The 17082-nt window shown below is 57.2% G+C and overlaps 5 protein-coding genes across 5 annotated transcripts; 3 read left to right on the top strand and 2 right to left on the bottom strand.

Moving 5' to 3' along the window:
• Window positions 1–484: 484 nt before the first annotated feature.
• Window positions 485–3692, top strand: GGS23DRAFT_604270 (ARM repeat-containing protein; the record flags this gene model as incomplete). Its single annotated transcript, XM_051519583.1, has 2 exons — window positions 485–649; window positions 720–3692. 2 exons carry the CDS (start codon window positions 485–487, stop codon window positions 3690–3692), a joined length of 3138 nt encoding a protein of 1045 aa, XP_051373451.1.
• An 877-nt stretch (window positions 3693–4569) lies between these two features.
• GGS23DRAFT_461449 (uncharacterized protein) lies at window positions 4570–5605 on the bottom strand. Its single transcript, XM_051514122.1, has 3 exons — window positions 5016–5605; window positions 4727–4907; window positions 4570–4630 (listed from the first exon to the last, which is right to left on the bottom strand). The coding sequence occupies exons 1-3, from the start codon at window positions 5250–5252 to the stop codon at window positions 4596–4598; spliced, it is 453 nt and encodes a 150-aa protein (XP_051373452.1). The 5' UTR covers window positions 5253–5605; the 3' UTR covers window positions 4570–4595.
• A 1061-nt stretch (window positions 5606–6666) lies between these two features.
• Window positions 6667–7888, top strand: GGS23DRAFT_619381 (uncharacterized protein; the record flags this gene model as incomplete). Its single annotated transcript, XM_051521007.1, has 2 exons — window positions 6667–7781; window positions 7845–7888. Exons 1-2 carry the CDS (start codon window positions 6917–6919, stop codon window positions 7886–7888), a joined length of 909 nt encoding a protein of 302 aa, XP_051373453.1. The 5' UTR covers window positions 6667–6916.
• GGS23DRAFT_561604 (MFS general substrate transporter) lies at window positions 7691–10809 on the bottom strand. Its single transcript, XM_051515962.1, has 6 exons — window positions 9567–10809; window positions 9363–9461; window positions 9194–9281; window positions 9013–9134; window positions 8271–8917; window positions 7691–8214 (listed from the first exon to the last, which is right to left on the bottom strand). The coding sequence occupies exons 1-5, from the start codon at window positions 10260–10262 to the stop codon at window positions 8384–8386; spliced, it is 1539 nt and encodes a 512-aa protein (XP_051373454.1). The 5' UTR covers window positions 10263–10809; the 3' UTR covers window positions 7691–8214; window positions 8271–8383.
• Window positions 10810–14253: 3444 nt separating this feature from the next.
• On the top strand, window positions 14254–15577 carry GGS23DRAFT_461516 (uncharacterized protein). Its single transcript, XM_051514123.1, has 2 exons — window positions 14254–14369; window positions 14479–15577. The coding sequence occupies exons 1-2, from the start codon at window positions 14343–14345 to the stop codon at window positions 15502–15504; spliced, it is 1053 nt and encodes a 350-aa protein (XP_051373455.1). The 5' UTR covers window positions 14254–14342; the 3' UTR covers window positions 15505–15577.
• The last annotated feature ends 1505 nt before the right edge of the window (window positions 15578–17082 follow it).

Below are 17082 nucleotides of genomic sequence, written 5' to 3' on the forward strand. Positions count from 1 at the left end.
CGCCTTCAGCCGCCGTCAACGCCTCGAGTACGGAATCGAGGGTACATCCGTCATTGTCCCTTCGATGCTCCACCAATCATGGCCACTTCGAGAGCAACGTCTGCAAAACTTTGCCCGCACTCTTGTTGAGTTGCACACCGGAATAACGTCCCAGACCCCCTCCTCCATTGCACATGTCGGCCACAGCTTCAATCTAACCACCACCAAAGCCTGTGTCATTTCCACTCATACGCTGTACACGGTGTTGGTGGCCGTCTCCTCTCCGACCCCCGCCGCTGCAGACAAGACACAACTATACCCACTCGCCCCTCGTCTTCTGCTTCCATCTTCTTCATTTTTCAACGCTCCGAGCCGTAAACGTTTTGTGTATACAGGAGCATCGCCTCTTCGACGTCGTGGCACAGCGTCGTCCCGACATTATAGGCGCCTTCCGTACGGGCATCGGAACCCCCACGCAGCATGCTCCGAGCCTGAGGTCGTCAGGATGGATTTCGCCATCGAGGTTCCCGGCGCTGCTACGCCGCTCAGCTTCCCGGAGCTCTGCCGTGCCCTGGAGTCGGCCTCCTCCCACGACACCAACCGCCGCCAATCGGCAACGCAGCAGCTAGAGGCCTGGGAGTCTAGCCCGGACTACTACCCAACCCTCCACGTGCGTGTCTCTGTCTCGGAACGCTTCCCCTTTCGATGGCAACGCCGCTAACGTTCATCTCCTCTGGCAGGCCGCATTTCTGGACAAATCCCTGCCCCGCGATGTCAGGCTCCTCGCCATTATTCAACTCAAGAACGGCATCAACAAGCGCTGGCGTCATAGTTTCGATGCCTCGAAGCCCACCATCCCACCCGCTGGCAAGCAGGCCATACGAGAAAGACTCTTCCAGGGCACCATCGGCGAGGAGGACAGGCAACTAGCCATGCAAAATACCCTCGTCGTCGCCAAGCTTGTCCGCATCGACTACCCCAACGCTTGGTCCGATCCCTTAACCAAGATTATCGCTATCATCAGGGCCACCAAGGACGGCAATCAGGCTGAACTCTCGGGCGCGCTGAAGATACTCCTTCACATCGTCAAGGAACTGGGGACGGCACGTTTGCGTAAGTCTCAGACCGCCCTTCAGTATGTCACGCCGGAGCTTGTCTACCTGCTCGCCGAAATATACGACGCCAAGACGTCCGAGTGGATCGCGTCCCTGTCCCATGGCGGTGAAGGTGGTGATCGCGTCCTGCTGGCCATGGAGAACAGCCACGAGGCGCTCAAGACCCTTCGTCGGCTTCTCCTGCTTGGCTACGAAAATCCTCACCAGGACGACACCGTCCGGAGGGTTTGGGGCCTGACCCAGATGCATTTTGCGCAGTTCCTCGCTTTCGTCGATAGCGATGCTCCCAACGTGGCGCCCTATGCCGACATAATCGGCAAGCACCTCCTCAAATTCGCCAAGCTCCACATCGAGATGGCGCGGGAGTATCCCGCGAGCTTCGCGTCCCTTCCCAACTCGCTCGACCTCGTTCGCGCGTACTGGGACCTGGTTGCAAAGTTCGCCCAGATATTCAACAATTCGAGCGGAATACGACAAGAAAATCTCGCCGGCGAGTCCAAGTCTAAGACCGAAGGCCCCCTCGTAGAGAGGCTTGCGCTGCAGGGCCTACTCCTGGTGAGGGCCTGCATCAAGCTGGTACACCAGCCGAAGCAGACGATCCGCTACCGTCCTCAGGATTCCCTCCAGGAGCAGCGAGACGCGATCGCAACTGTCAAGGCCAACGTATTCACGGATGACTTCGTCACGCAGATGGCAAACGTGATTATTAGTCATTTCTTCGCCTTTCGCCAAGCCGACTTGGATGCCTGGAACGAAGAACCGCAAGAATGGGAGCAGCAGGAGGAAACCCAGGGCAATGCGTACGAGTGGGAGGTGCGCCCTTGCGCGGAAAGACTGTTTTTGGACCTGGTCATACATCACAGTGATCTTCTCGTAGAGCCCCTCTTATCGTATTTCTCGCTGGCCCGGGGCCCGCAGGCAGACCTGGCGATCAAGGAGGCAGTTTACACTGCCATGGGTCTCGCCGCCCCGATCGTCTGTGACAAGGTCGACTTCGGCGAGATGGTGAGGACGACGATCGCGGCCGACGCGCAGCAAGCCGGGCAATGGTGCCAGATTCTCAGGAGAAGGATCGCCATCCTTCTCAGCCAATGGGTGCCAGTGAAAATGGACAACAAAACCCGCCCTTTGGTGTACGAGATTTTCCGACACTTTCTGAATTCCAGAGACGGATGCAACGATATCGTCGTCCGCATCACGGCCGCAAGGCAATTGAAAAGCGTCGTCGACGAGATCGAGTTCCAGGAAGCACTGTTCGTCCCGTTTGCAGCCGATATCTTTACCGAGCTCATCGGCCTACTGCAGCAGGTCGACATTGACGAGACGAAGCTGGCGATTCTCGAGACGACGAGATGCCTCGTACAACGCATGGACACCCAGGTGCACCACCTCAGCGACATGGTAATGGACACGCTACCTGCCATCTGGCAGTCTGCCGGCGACCAAAATACCATGCTGAAGCAGTCGGTCTTGGCTATCATGCAAGCATTGGTGGTCTCGTTGAAGACCGAGTGGCAGCGCTATCACGTCAGAATCGTCCCCTTGATCATCGAGGCGACGCAGGAAAATACCGAAATCTACTTGTACCTGATCGACGAAGTGTTAGAGTTGTGGCGCAGCGCCCTGACGCAGACTACGCCCCCTTTACCTTCAGACCTTCTCCATCTCGCCCGCATCGCCATCCGGGGGCTCGAGTTGCAGAACGAGCACGTGAGCGAATACGTGGAGCTCGTAGGCGATTACATTGTCCTCGCCCCCGAAGCATTGCTCGAAGACCAGCTGAGGGAGCCCACTCTAAGCTCCCTCGCTGGCTGTCTTAGATCGGGAAGTCGTGATCTCGTCAAGGCCGCGGCGGCGAATGCATCGATCTACTTGCAGCTCTCTCACAAGCTCGGAGGCGTGACCGGGCTGCAAGTTGTCGTCCGGGACATGATGAAGACGGGGCTGCTCCCGCATATTTTCGAAGTCCTGCATACGCATCACGAGGCGTCGATCGACGGGGACGACCGACGTATAGTGCAAACCCCCGTTCTGTGTGATTATTTCGAGGTGCTTTCTCACATCGCCGTCCTCGACCCCGGGACCTTTGCTGAGCTGCTCACCTCACTCGATCCTCCGGATCGAGTCTGGGATTGGCTCAGTGCCGAATGGCTCCTCATAGCGACAAGATACACAGCAGACATTTCGAACAAGCTGACTCTCTTGGCCCTTACACGCCTCCTCGAGCCCCAAGTCATGCAGGACCTCGTTCTGCAAAAGATGCGCGAATATTTCAAGATGTGGGTGTTCGTCATGTCGGAAATCCTCGACAACGATGACCATCCTGGAAGTGACCTGCTAGTGTATGCAGGGGAACCGGAACGGCAAGACTGGGACACGGTCAAAGACGAGAGGCTCAAAATACTCGAGTGGTACAGCCCGGCGAGGACTACCCAGAGCCTCGCGTTCGTTCGGGAAAGGCTACAGGGTCTCGTACAACGGGTTGGGGGAGAGGAAGTGTTCCGCGCGAACTGGGGTGCTAGGATCGGGGACGACTGGGATAAATTCCAACAACTGGATGTCCATTGGAGGCAGCGAACTACGGGTGGCGGTTCATGATTCATGATCCTCTTTGAAGAAGAGCAGACTGCGAGAAGATACCCTGCATGGAAAGGGATGGGACGGTTCGGCATATGCACAGGTGTAAGGAGGTTCTGGCCTCCACTCCTGCGAACCCCCCTTTCCCCCCTTTTTGGAGACTTGCTTAGCTATCTCATTAGCCATACCCGTTGAGATGCCACAATACACCGATACGAAAGGACGGATAACGACGTCGACGAGGGAAAATGGTTACGACTGTCCACGGCAACGCGTGCTGTTGCAAACTCGCGCTACGGACGTAGTTCTACGAGGTAGTAACCTAGTTATCTCTGGGCAACGCGCTCAGATACTAGAGAGGCAAGTTAGCTAGAACTATAGGTAATAATGAGCCAAGTCCATCAGGTGGCTGAGGGCCAACGCGGGGAGAGACGATGCGTAGAAGGCCAGGCGGCGAAGCGCTCAACTACGGCCCGCGAAGTGGAAATACGGTAGGTAGGTAGGTATTGTTGCGGCTAAATCTCCGTCCTCTTTCTCTCTTTGTTATAGGTAAATGTGATTAGCCGAGGAAGACGGGATGCGTCTTCGTGTCGACGTAGATAAACGAACAGAAGGATAGAAATGAAGAGAGGGAAGAAGCGATGCCGCGCTATTGCGCGGCCGGTATGCGCCCACACGAATACATCGCCGCCCTGCGGCCCCCGCGCATGCCAAGTCTTTCTCATCCTACAACGACAACAACGCCCCCCTTCCACCCCCTATTCGCCTGCTTAGTTGCGGGACCCCATGGCGTCAGGGGAGGGGGAAGGTCGGATATGGCTCCGGCTGCTCCTCCTCTTCTCTCCCGCGCGCGAGCACGAGGTAAGGCGTAAAGCAGAAAAAGTACCTCCTTTCTTTCTCTCTCTCTCTCTCTCTCTTGTGGTCTCACTGGAAGGCGAGCGTGATCCAACCGCCAATTACTGTTTACCCCGGGGTTTTTAGCGAGCGGGCTAGCCGGGGGAGACGGCAAAAGAGGCGAGAGGCGCGAGGCGGGAGGAGGAGCGAAGAAGACTTACGGCAGAGCCCGCCGAGCGGGGTGACGGGGCCGAGGAAGCGGAAGCGCGCGGGGTCGAGGACGAGGGCGTACAGGCTGCCGCTGAACATGGTCATGCCGGCGAGGAACAGGGTGCCGGCGACGGGGTTGGGCGTGGGGGCCTCGCGGCGCGAGGCGACGAGGAGCGCGACGGAGTGGACGAGCTGTTTTTTTTTTTTAGTTTTTAGTTTTTAGTTTTTAGTTTTTTGCCGGAGCGGGAGCCTTACGAAAGGGGCACCGAAGATATGGGGAAGAAGGGGGGGGGGACGAACCTGGTAGTGGGCGGCGGTGGCCCAGTTGGCGAGGCGGGCGGGGTCGGAGACGGTCTTCTTGAGCCCGTGGGCCCCGAAGGCGCCGAGCCCGACGGCGGCCGCGCCGTACAGGCAGGCGAGGGCCCAGAACATGCCGGTGGCGAAGCGGGCGCGCGCGCGGCGCCGCCCGTCCGTGCTGATGGTGATGGTCTGCGCGCCGCGGGTGCTGATCAGGGGCGCGATCTCGCTCCGGGGCATAGTCGGCCGGGCGAGGGGGAGGGAGAGAGATAGGGGGTTAGGGGGTGGTGCGGTGGGGAGGTTGGGAGGGATAGGAGGGAAGGGAAGAGGGAAGAGGGGAGGATAAGGATAGGGATGGGAATGCGTCGGCGAGTAGACGGGGATAGAAGGGCGGATGAGGCGGAGGGCCACGGAAGATGTCGGTGGAATCGGTTACTAAGCTTACCCGTTGGTGACGTCGAGGTGGTCTCTTCATGGTACGAGATCGATTAGATAAGATGGAGCGCTAGCGCGGATTGGGGTTAGGGGGCGGGCTCGATGCGGTTAGGTTCTAGTCGGCAGGTACTTTGCGTCGTTAGGCGAGGAACAGCGAGGATATTCGAGTATCGGTTAGATTCTCTTGTCGATCCTGCAGGTACCTAGGAGGTATGCTAGGTACCTAGGTACCTACCTCCTAGGGCTTATTTACGTGACCTGTTCTATTCTCCCTCCTCCCTCCTTCACCCATAGAAGCACCGTCGGCCTTGGTAAGGATGCACATGTTTTGGCGTTCTCGAAGCCAGTCAAATGGCTCAAGGTTGGCTGTTGACCCGCGGTCTTTGGCAAACTAGGTACCTCCTGGCACCGCGTGCCACCATGCCACAGGAGAACGAGGGTCCCATAGCGCGTGCTGCGATCGGGACAAGAGACAATGCGGACGCCTGTCTCTCCGCGGGCCGATGTCGGAATACCCTCACCCGTCAATAGAGCCACATGCTGTCGCACGCGCGCATTTTATTAGTATGGCTTTGTATATACCTACGTTTCGCCTCGCAACAGCGGTCGCTTAACCTGGCGCCGTAGACGGCATACCTAGTTCCTACGTCATTATTCCTGGAGACGCTCCAGCCGACATTCAGCCGTGAGTTGTGAAGAAAAATAGGTCTTTTCTGTATACTGTGCTTCTATCAGTCTCGGGGGCCACGAACAGAGAACGTACTCGAATGCAGTTTGGCTATCAGGCCACGTTGCATATATTGTCACGAAAGGCCTGGGCGAGTTTTCGTAGAGTCGCAAATTCAAGCATCCTCTTCGGGTGGCCGTGGAATTATCGAGCGCAGACGGGAGGCTCTGTTCGAGGATATGGCCACCGCCCGTAGATACTGGATAATAGGTGGTGCCCGACATGACTATCAGGCGACGAGCAAACTCGTTTTCAGATTCATGCGATGCTATTCCTACGGCATACATCCCATTGCTGTTTGCCTACTAGCTTCGAGAGACAGGATGGAGAATCCTTTTGTCTGGTTGTTTCGCATCATAACCCAACACAACTAAAGAACCGTTCTTCGGCTGCGATTCATCGGCCAATCATAACTCATTCTGCCGATGTCGAGCTTGGTGATACCAAAGAACAACTTCTTCCCCTGTGATTCAGGGACTTTGTGTCATGGTCGAGTTATAAACAACCGCCGTGTGCAGCTGGTCCATGAATCGAATTGCGAACCGGCAGTTTCCAAGGCAATCTTCCCTCATGAATTTATTTAAGCCTGGAAATTCCGTACCCTCGCTCTTACTATCCCCCATCGCACCAGGCTCATCCCACAAGACAACCCCCCCTTCATCCGCTCCAGAACACAAGTGCTGCAGTCAGACACGTTTCACTCTAAGAGAAAGTCATCCGAGTACAGCCAGCAGTCGTCATCATGAGCCCAGCTCGGACAGACACGGTGGAAACCACCAACTTCCACCAGGTGCTCGAGCACTTCGACGAGAGCGGCAACATCATCGACCAGACCCGGACTAGGCTCAGCATCCAGTGCCCCATCTGCACGACGAAGAACCTGAGCCTCGTCAACGGCTACTACGACAGCAAATCCCGAGACACCCACGAGGCCTACACCGTCCTGCCCGGCTGCGGCCACGCGTTCGGGTACGTGTGCCTCTACAACTGGCTCAAGGAGCACATCAACGTGCGGAACCCGACCTGCCCGACCTGCCGCGAGCCCGTCTTCACGTCCCGGGACCGCCCGCTGATCTTCCCGATCTACGGCGACACCTCGCTCGGGGAGCAGCACAAGGAGGTCGTCGACATCCGGGCGAGCCTGCGCGAGGGCAACGTCAGCCGGCCGGCCATCAGGGTCCCGCCCACCTCGTCCTACCGCCCCTCCTCGCCCCTCGACTCCCCCTCGAGCCCGGGCCGCGGCTCCCCTTCGTTCGGCCGCGCGTCCCCCGCGCCCTCGTTCAGCGGGGCGTCGTCGCCCGAGCCCTCGTTCGGCGGCCGCGCGTACCCCGCGCCCGGGAGGCGCCAGGGCTGGGCGCCCCCGTTCCCGCCCGGCCCCGCCAGCCCCATGGGCCGCTTCGTCGAGATGCAGAGCCGCCGGGGCATGGGCGCGCCGTGCGGCTGCCCCGAGTGCTCGCGGCCCGGCCCGTACTCCTGCCCCGGCTGCCCGCCGCTGGGGCCGCCGCCGCCGCAGTTCGGCCTCGTGTACGGCCCGCGCGGCCCCGCCGGCGGCATGCGGTCGCCCTACCCGCCTTTCGGCGCCGGCGGGCCGCCCTCGTCACCCGACGGTATGTTTTCCCTGTTCTTCGATTAGAGGGGGCCCCTCGCGGGCTAACGCCAACGCGCGCCAGGTAATATGATCCTGGGATCGTGGGACCCGAAGGATGACGAGTAGTAAGTGCTTTAAGCGAAGAACGGAGCTGCGGGCACCTCGTGAGTTGCACATTGGCCGCTGATCTGCCTCTGTACGCGGGCTCCGTGAATAACAGCGGGGAGGAGGACTCGAGTCGGCCGTGGGAAGCGAACAGACAACTACGCAAGTGCGGAAGCTGGTCTCGAGGGGGGGCGGGGAGCGCAAAAGCAAGCAAATCCTGATTTTACTATACATTCTTCTTTAAATCTAGAGCCGTCTACCTGTATAGTTGTAGCGGATATTATATCGAACCGTTGCTCTTACATAATACATATAATACCTACCTATATATCGCTGTCTTCTTGAACCTATGCTCTACGTCAGTCAACGCTCAGTAACATTGGGTGTAACCAAGTCCGTTTACCAAGAGCGAGCGCAGCTTGCGTGATCTTGTCTGCAATTGTGTGTGATTCAACTAACATGGCTACTCAGAAGCGGGACCTAAGATGTTGAGAATCGTCTGACAACCAAAAAGATTTACGGGCGGTCCAGAGAGGAGCTCACAGTAACGCCGGCGTCGGCCCGCTCGGGCTCTCCGCCGCCCGCCTCGCCGAGGCGGCTCCTCTGCTGGTCGCGCTTGTGCATGAAGGCGACGGCGGCGGTGATGGCGGCCTGGGCGCCGAACATGACGGTGGAGTAGATGAAGCCGGTGCGGAAGCGGGGGGCGTCGACCTGGGGGTAGGTGAGGATGGGGACCCAGGCGTTGAAGGCGTAGCCCATCGAGTTCATGACGCCGATGACGATGGCGCGCTCCTCCGCGTCGGCGCCGCAGATCTCGTTGGCCCAGCTCATGCTGAGCGGGCCGTACGGCACCGACGCCCGCTGCAGCAGGAACGAGAACCACTTCAGCCCGTCCGGCACCGTCCAGATGGCCAGCATCAGCGCCGAGAACCCCCCCAGGAACGTCGAGATCGACATGATGCTGGCCCGCCGCCGGATCGCGTCCGAGATGATGGCGAACAACACCGTGAGCACGAGCTGGATCGCCGAAGACGCCGTGGGGATGATGTTCTACCGCGGGAAGAGAGTGGGAGGGGGGGATCTATTAGTATACCTCAAGGGCGGTTCTGTAGGGGAGGGGGGGGGGGGCAGGGTGGGCTACTCACTATCCTTTCCACAGGCTCGCCTTTCGCTTTGAGCCATAGCGCAAAAGGGTTGACGCTCCCCGACGGGCCGATGATGATGAATATGACGTACAGAATCGTGAGAAGGTAAACATGCCAGCGCTCTGTCCTACCAGTCAGTCCTGTCGCAGCTGATCTCAGGGGGCCGGGTCCCGCCACTGACTAAAGATGCGCTTGAAAGTCGAGCGTCCCAACTTCGTGCGCGGCGCGCGTCCAGCTTTCTCCATGCGCGTCCTTGCCATCTCGCGGTCCTAGTTGTAGGTATGTCAATACGGCATCTAGGTCGTTTTTTCTTCTTGCCGAATGCTTAGCTGTGGCGGGTGTTAACTTACGCTCTCACTCAAGTAGAACGCCCTCGTGTTCTCGGGCAGGTCCGGCAGTATGAAGAATCCCGCGACGCAGATCGGGAGACTGATGACCCCGTCCATGATCTACACGCGCGCGCACGCGGGGGAGATCAGCAATGCGCGAAACGGGCCGCTCTCGGGATAGAGAGCAGGGGGGGCAGGCGGAGGGAAGACACCCCGGGGACCTACAAAAAGCCACTGCCAACCGGCGAGCCCGTTGACGCCGTTGAGCCCCCGGTAGACGCCGGCCTGGAGGTAGCCGGAGAACATGCTGGCGGCGGCGGAGGAGGCGTGGAAGATGCAGGCGCGCTTGCCGAGCTCGGAGGGCTTGTACCAGGAGCCGAGGATGGTGTGGGCGGCCGGGTAGAAGATGGACTCGGCGAGGCCGACGAAGAAGCGGATGGCGATGACGTGGTTGGAGGTCTTGGCAGCGGCGAGGCAGAAGGTGAGGACGGTCCAGAGGAGCTCGCACGCGGGCACCCAGACGGAGGGGCGCACCTTGGTCAGCACAATCTGCGAGGGGATCTGGCCGATGACGTAGCCGACGGTCCAGGCGGTGTCGACGATGTTGATCTCGTTGCCGTCCATGCGCAGGTCCTCCTTCATGCCGCTGACGAACGCGTTCGAGATGTTGGTCTGGTCCAGGTTCTTGATGAAGTACCCGAGCGACAGCATCGTCACCAGGAACACGTCGAGCTTCTGGATGAACACGCGCTCCTCCCGCGTCCGCCCCGGCTCGTAGTCCCAGATGTACGACCACCACGGCACCTTCTGCTTTTCTACCACCACCTCCTCCTCCGCCTCGTGCTGGGACGAGTCCCGGGCATCCAATCCGGACTCGCTCACCTCCACCTCCTTGGGCGTGGGAGCGCGTTGGCCAGGCATGACGGCAGTGGCGTACTGCTGGTTTATGTCTCTGCGTTTCTCCTCCGTCCGAAAGGCCGAGCGTGTCCGCGTCAACCTGGCTATCCGAATCACGGCGTTGCTATGGCAGTAGAAGGGATGCGGGCGAGTTTATAAAGGACAACAGACGCAAGGGCCGAGCACGCCGGGTAGGTCATACGCGTGACGTTACAGCTGGGGACCAGGCCAACGGGAGAGGAGGGAGGAGCTGGAGTATAGTCTACCACCACGAGTCGAACGTTTGAGTAGCATCTACCTAGTCTGATAACGGACAGCAACACAGCACTTCGCCATCACGAGGGTTAGCTGTCGCAATGCTCGAGTGGATGGACCCGGTTGTGATTGGCCCTAGGCGGGCTCGCGGGATCCTGATTCCACACCCAGCTCGATGTCACGATCTGCGTCCCCAATGGCGTAATCGCAATTACTGCTGATTCCCCCGCGGGGGTTGGAAGATGAGAACGTGGAAATAATTGACAACCCGCGTCGAAATAAACCAAGGTTCCCCTGTCTGTCTCTGGAGTTACGTGGCCCCCTCTAGGTATGTATTCATTATCTACCTACGAGTTACGCCGTGTGGTCTCCTGTCGACCCCTTACGTAGGTATTCCCCCTACCGGCACTATTCGAGAGTCTCCCTACTAGCTTAAGCTGGGCACAGTAGCTCTAATTGCCGGTCCAGACCACTTGGCTGCTTCGCTGGGTATACCCGCACAGATAGCTTCTTGGGGCGGGATTATCCGCCATTTAGCTGACGTAGATGGCTTTGGGGGTGAGATGGGGGACCGGGGGGGTCATATTTTTCTCACCAGCCACCGTACGCATTTATGACAGGAAATAATATCCCCCCTCGCCCCCGGTATTACTAGCATTCGTGCTCTTTGTCTTAGACAAAGACCTTGCTAGACTAGGAAGTATTTGTTTTCAGCGTCAAGACCACCCATTCCCTCTGGGGACTATGGCCGCCAGAAGCGAGGTTGGGGAGTGTCCGGAAATTTTCTACATGTTCAACCTAGCTCAGAAGACCCTAGGTGTCGCGGTATGCCTAGGGGTCGGTAGCGATTTTCCGAATATCCACAGCACCGCCCGAGGAGAGTCGTCACTCGTCCATCGCGCGTACCCCTAGCGCTGTAGTGGCGGACCACGTAAATAAACGGCCCGGAAGAGGCTGATGATAGCCCGAGTTCCCGAACCCAACGAGCTTAGGCCCCCTGAGGTTGCAGAGCTGCTTTTTACGACGTATCTTTGTTAGAGGCCTGACACTATCGAAGGATTCCCCAGCACCTCCCGCACGGCGATAGCACGGGCAAGGCTTATTGTGCCCCTGACCACGGGTTTGACGCCATCGGCATCGGCCGAGTTTCGCAGGCTCGTGGTGGTATAGTATGAGACGAGAATCAGCATATAAGGGGGAGATACTGTTAACGTTACTTGGGCAAGCGAAGAAACGTCCGGTCGAGAGCTCGTGAGATGGAGGACTAGGCCTGATGATGGGCATTAACTCCGATAGACTCAGAGGAGGACCGATAACTTCGATGTCACTTCTCACCTAGGACCGGGGGTATTTGTATCCGGTTGGTTGCTTCGGTGGGCATCGACGGTACCGGAAGGCCGGCGATAGCAAAACGCCTACCGCTTCGGGAACTGTTATATTCCTCTTCTAGCGCCATGGCGCATCTCGTCACCCACACGGGGAGGGGACTAATAGATGTGGTAACCGCAGTGGACGACAAGAAAGCAATAACCCGTCCCAAGGTTGAGCCCCTATTAGGAGTTTGGAGAGTCAACCACCAGCATCATAGCCCGTCCATATCGTCCGTGACTTTGCAACATATATGATCCAAAACCCAAGCCATGTGTAGCTACCTAACGAGCTTTTATACAACGTCTATGGCGGGGAATCTTCACAGTTGATTGGTTGACCATACCATGTATTGTCTTCGCGTAGCCCTCGGGGAGAGCCGTCGGCTCTCGGATATCGACTGGCCCGTACCAAGGAAAACAAGCAAAATAGTCCTTTTCGGCTGGCTTGGGCAAAGCTCTATTGTAACGTATCCCCTTGGCGTTACTGAAGATGCGCTTTGTGATGGAGTTCGATAGGCCACGCGACATGCATCGAAACCCATACAACGGCGGTCGAACCGAAATAAGGGGAACACATCTCCATCCTCGCGCGGCACCAATCATAAGAAGTTTTCTCAACACACTATCCATTGAATCCATGATAATGGTAAGTAGCGTGTCGAGATATGATATGCATGGACGCCATATCTTCTTGTGTGGACATCTTCAGCCGACCTATTTTAGTTGCTGGAGTGCAGATGGTCTCAATGAACCGATCTAGATGTACAAACACCTACCTACCTACTATTATAACCCGACAATAGGATGCAATTATTGCCCCGAGCTTCCTTTGCTATGGCACCTAAATACTACATCCACAAGTCTTTACGACGTAGAATGTGAAGGGAACACGATTGTGTGAAGCCACCCGAGCTCGTTGTTCATCAGTCTTGAACCAGGGGGAAATTCAGTGGAGCAAGGTTGCGACGGCGAATCTAGAATAGGAGATGAGGGGGCGTGTCTCGGCGCCCGCCCGCCATTCTAGAAGTCCATTATCTCCTCCTCCATGTCCTCGCTCCCGCTGTCTAAAATTAATTTTTTTTAAAAAAAGGAAAAGAAAATTTTTTGGTACACGGCATGGTGTAGAAATGCTCCTCTATTTATGAGGTACCTAAGAGTTGATTGAGAGAGTAATGGAACGGGGCAAAAGGCTCACAAGCCCGCATTTGCGATACCTAGGTATAATTATGGATAATGTATCGAGCTGGTGAGGACACCTCTGAAGCCGATCCTAGGACTCTTATTGCGAAAATACGGATAGATTGTATTCCCTTCTCTATCAGCCGTTCTCACTGGCTGAGTAATTCTCGTGTCCGGCGAGGAGCGAGATATCGTGACATAGCAACGTCAGCAAGAAGGATTGAGGTCGACAACAGCAGTGTCTTGCGATCCTCGCGCGATAGCACGGATACGAAAGTGGTAAAACGTTCCGAAGGATGTTCCCAAGGGAGGGGAGAGAAAAAAAAAAAGAAAAGAGAGAATTCATCACGAGACCGGGCCGTCCTGTTGGTTTTCAGTTCTGACGCCAGCGCTGATGCTGTTTATAGTGTGCACCATGCCGATACGGGCCATCTTATATTATCCAGAGGCAAAACCAAGCATCCTAGCTTGGTTTATATAAATAAACAGCCGCCTGCACTATATCGGAGCTTTCTACACACCTGGAGAGGCACCCGGGCACGTCGGCCCTAATTACTCACAAATAAGCTGCTGGGCATTCAGCTGCTCAGGCCCTGGACGAGGAGGTCTTGGTTTATGAGTATGTGCGTGCACACACTGGAGGGAGCCCCCGGCCGGGAGGGCGCCAAGGCGTGGCAGTGCAGTACTCACACACACACACACCTACATCCATGCCTACGGATTCGAGGAGGGGTGAGGCAGTTGGCCCGCGATTGGCGGGCTCCCGATATTTTTAACCCAGCCCTACGATCAGAGACAAGCCGGGGACGGGGAACGGACAATCCAAGCTCTGATAAGCCCAGAGGACATGGCCGGCATGCAGCCACGGTCCGGAATGGCACCCTGTCAGCAGTCCTTTTACGCAGAGCCATCGTCGCGAGATGCTCGGCTGGAGAATGGTGGGCGCTCGCTCTCACCGATGTGCGGGTGAACGCCGCGGCGGGGGGGTTCTTGGACGATCGTCGGTTGATCGCCAAGCAGGTCGTCCTTGGATTGGCTGGCAGGATTGCAGCTGGACCGATCGCCGCCGTGACGGCTGACACTGCGAAATAGAAGAGAGACAGATAAAAATCGGTGCCTCATAAAGAAGAGGGGTTCCCGCCGTTGCTGTATAAAATGGAATTAGCGTCAGCGTGAGCGACGAGAACCCAATAAGCACTTACGAACTTGCCTCTCATATTCGCTGCTCGACTCCCTGGTCCATCGCGATTCTATGCCCTCTCTCTGTGTTTCCCCATCTTCTTCGTAGCGTCACGCCGTCATGTCGTCCAAAGCAGTACCGCTAGAGGTGAGAAATCCCCACATTCGTCTCTGTCGACCCGCCTAGTCGGCTATAGCCATGCCGCTGGAACCACCCCGTCGGGACGCCCACCGTCGCTAACGATATCCGCAAACAGCTTACGGGACCCTCCCAGGTCCCTGACATCCTAGCCGGGATCATCACCCCGCTGATCCTCGCGAGTTTCGTCGTCATTGGCCGCCTGTATTCGAGACTGCTCCTCAAAAACCAGTGGTGGGATGACGCCTTCATCTTGCTCGCCTGGCTGTTCGCCGTCGCCGTCGTGACCGTCGTCGGCGTCGAGACCGAGTACGGCCTCGGGCACAGGTTCAGCAACATCCCGCTCCGGCTCCGGCCCGTCGGCATCCGCCTGTCCTACGCGACGATCAGCACGTACCAGCTGTCGCTCGTGCTGACCAAGGTCAGCATCCTGTTCTTCTACCTGCGCATCCTGAAGCTGCCGTACCAGCGGGTCCTCGTCCTCGCCACCATGGGCTGCGTCGTCGTCTACGGCACCGTCTTCTTCCTGCTCACCTTCTTCATCTGCAACCCAGTCGAGGGCGGGTACGAGTTCGACATCCGGGTGGGCCACTGCATGGCCTACTACCCAATCCTGACGGCGTCGGCGGCCCTGCACACGCTGACGGACCTGTGGCTGATCGGCCTGGTGCTCCCCCACGTCCTCAAGATGACGCTGCCGGTGCGCCAGAAGGTCGCGCTGGCGTTCGTCCTCACGCTGGGCATCTTCGTCGCGTGCGCCTCGCTGACGCGCATGGCCGTGGCCTGGGAGTTCCTCAACCCCAAGTACGCGCAGTGGGACTCCTTCTCCTTCGCCATCTGGACCACGCTCGAGTCCAGCCTGGGCCTCATCTGCGCCTCCGTCCCGATGCTCAAGCCCCTCGTCCGGCAGCTGAGCGGCCGCAACCCGTCCTCGAAGCCCGAGGTGATGAGGAACGTCCCCCGCTCCAAGGGCCCCGAGCGCAAGCCCAACCCGCTCGACCCGCTCAACTCGGAGGCGACGACGCTGTTCACCGGGGAGCACGGAGATGGCGGGACAGTGGAGCTGGGCCGCGTGAAGTCGAGACAAGACTCAGGACCTCCAACAGCCGTCGCGGCTTCGGAGGAGCGATTTACGCCTGTATGATAGCACCCTTCCTAACCCTATATATACCTACCTAGGGACGGTAATGCCGTGAATGACGATGTGACGCGAGCGAGCTGTTGGTTTCGGTGATTCCTGTTCTTATAGCGGCAACAGCACCTTGTAGGCCGGCCATCAGCCACGACTCCTACCATAGTGTCGTTAGGTGCTGTCGATGCACTTGTGATAAGTAGTAGAGCCTCATGGGTAGGGTAACGCGGCGTAACAAGGGGCAAAGCCTAGGAACGAAGATGACTGCATTCCCTATGCAACGCCGCGGCCCAGGCCGAGTCTCCATCAGCAGCAAATGAAACGAATGCTTATGCTACGGTGAGCCGCCATCTATCTGACTTGCAGGCTCGTAACTTTCCAACCCTGCCTATGTCTGGCGAGAATCAACGAATGTGATGCCGACATGCCCGCAATATGGACTTGTGGTTGCTTCCGACGCCAGCAGGGATATGGCATCTAGGGTGCTACGAAGGTGATGTCGATATAAAAGCCAGTGTGGACTATGCGATCCCTCTTTCGTTCCTTACACGCTTTCTTCAACACCTGATCTCGAGGGAAGCGATCTCATGAAGGCCGGGGGCATAGCATATGCTCGTCAAAACGAAGGAGTTGCTACGAGCATGCGGAATCATGGGACCCCTTCAAAAGATTTACACACGGCTTGGAGATGTGCTGGCCGCTGTAGAGACGCGTCATCATCTTGTTAGCAGTACGCATGCTAGCGTGAAGGCATCCCGAGCATTGTCTCCAGAAATCACAGTCTTACGACCCCAGTAATGAAATAGAACGAGCTTGACCGCTCGTTACTGCCCACATAGATAGTCGGTATTACGCGTATGGTAAGGTGATTATGGTTCAGGATGACAACAGGCCATCCAGGGCGGTAGCTCGGAAGAAACAGATCTCTCTGCATCTCGGTCCCATATCCACTCACCGATACTGATACTATGAAGACGCGTGGGGGTATGTAGGTATATGTACCTACATACCTATGTAATTTTGCAGAAGAGTGTTTCCACTAATAGTTTCGGGGCTAATAGGTCTTTGATCTCTCGGCGACTTGGATATCTCAACGTGGGCATATCATGCCTCTATGCAGGCTCTTCTGCATGCTGATTCTCGTCTACATATTTCACACGTAACTTACTCTTGGTCGTTATTTACTAGTCACATCTCGTGGCCTTTTTTCAATACGAGGCCCACGTTCACCCTGTGGCGCATAGTAAACAAGAAAACAGGACCATTGGTGGGTCAACAGCAACCCTCCAGGTTTTCCTGGGGACGTCGGCCATTTTCCTGGTTTTTTCGTCTTCGTTCTTTTTTGGGCAGACCCGTAGGTAGGGGTGTGAGAAACACCTCGTCCGATTTCCTCTCCCTCTCCACCCAGTATCCACGATATTGACGCGGTAAAGTGGTCGCAGCTCTGGTCGAATGCCCCGTTTCGGCCGGGTTCATACGGAAAGCATTGACAAAATGCCAAGCGAGAGTTGAAACATATTCGACAGTCCCAATTCATTGACGAGAGGCAAGATCTTGTGTTTGATCTCTCTTCGAGATGCTGTGTCGAAA

This window comes from Durotheca rogersii (assembly GCF_024521655.1).
Source record: "Durotheca rogersii strain YMJ 92031201 chromosome Unknown GGS23scaffold_6, whole genome shotgun sequence".
In the NCBI taxonomy this organism is placed as follows: Eukaryota; Fungi; Ascomycota; class Sordariomycetes; order Xylariales; family Xylariaceae; genus Durotheca; species Durotheca rogersii.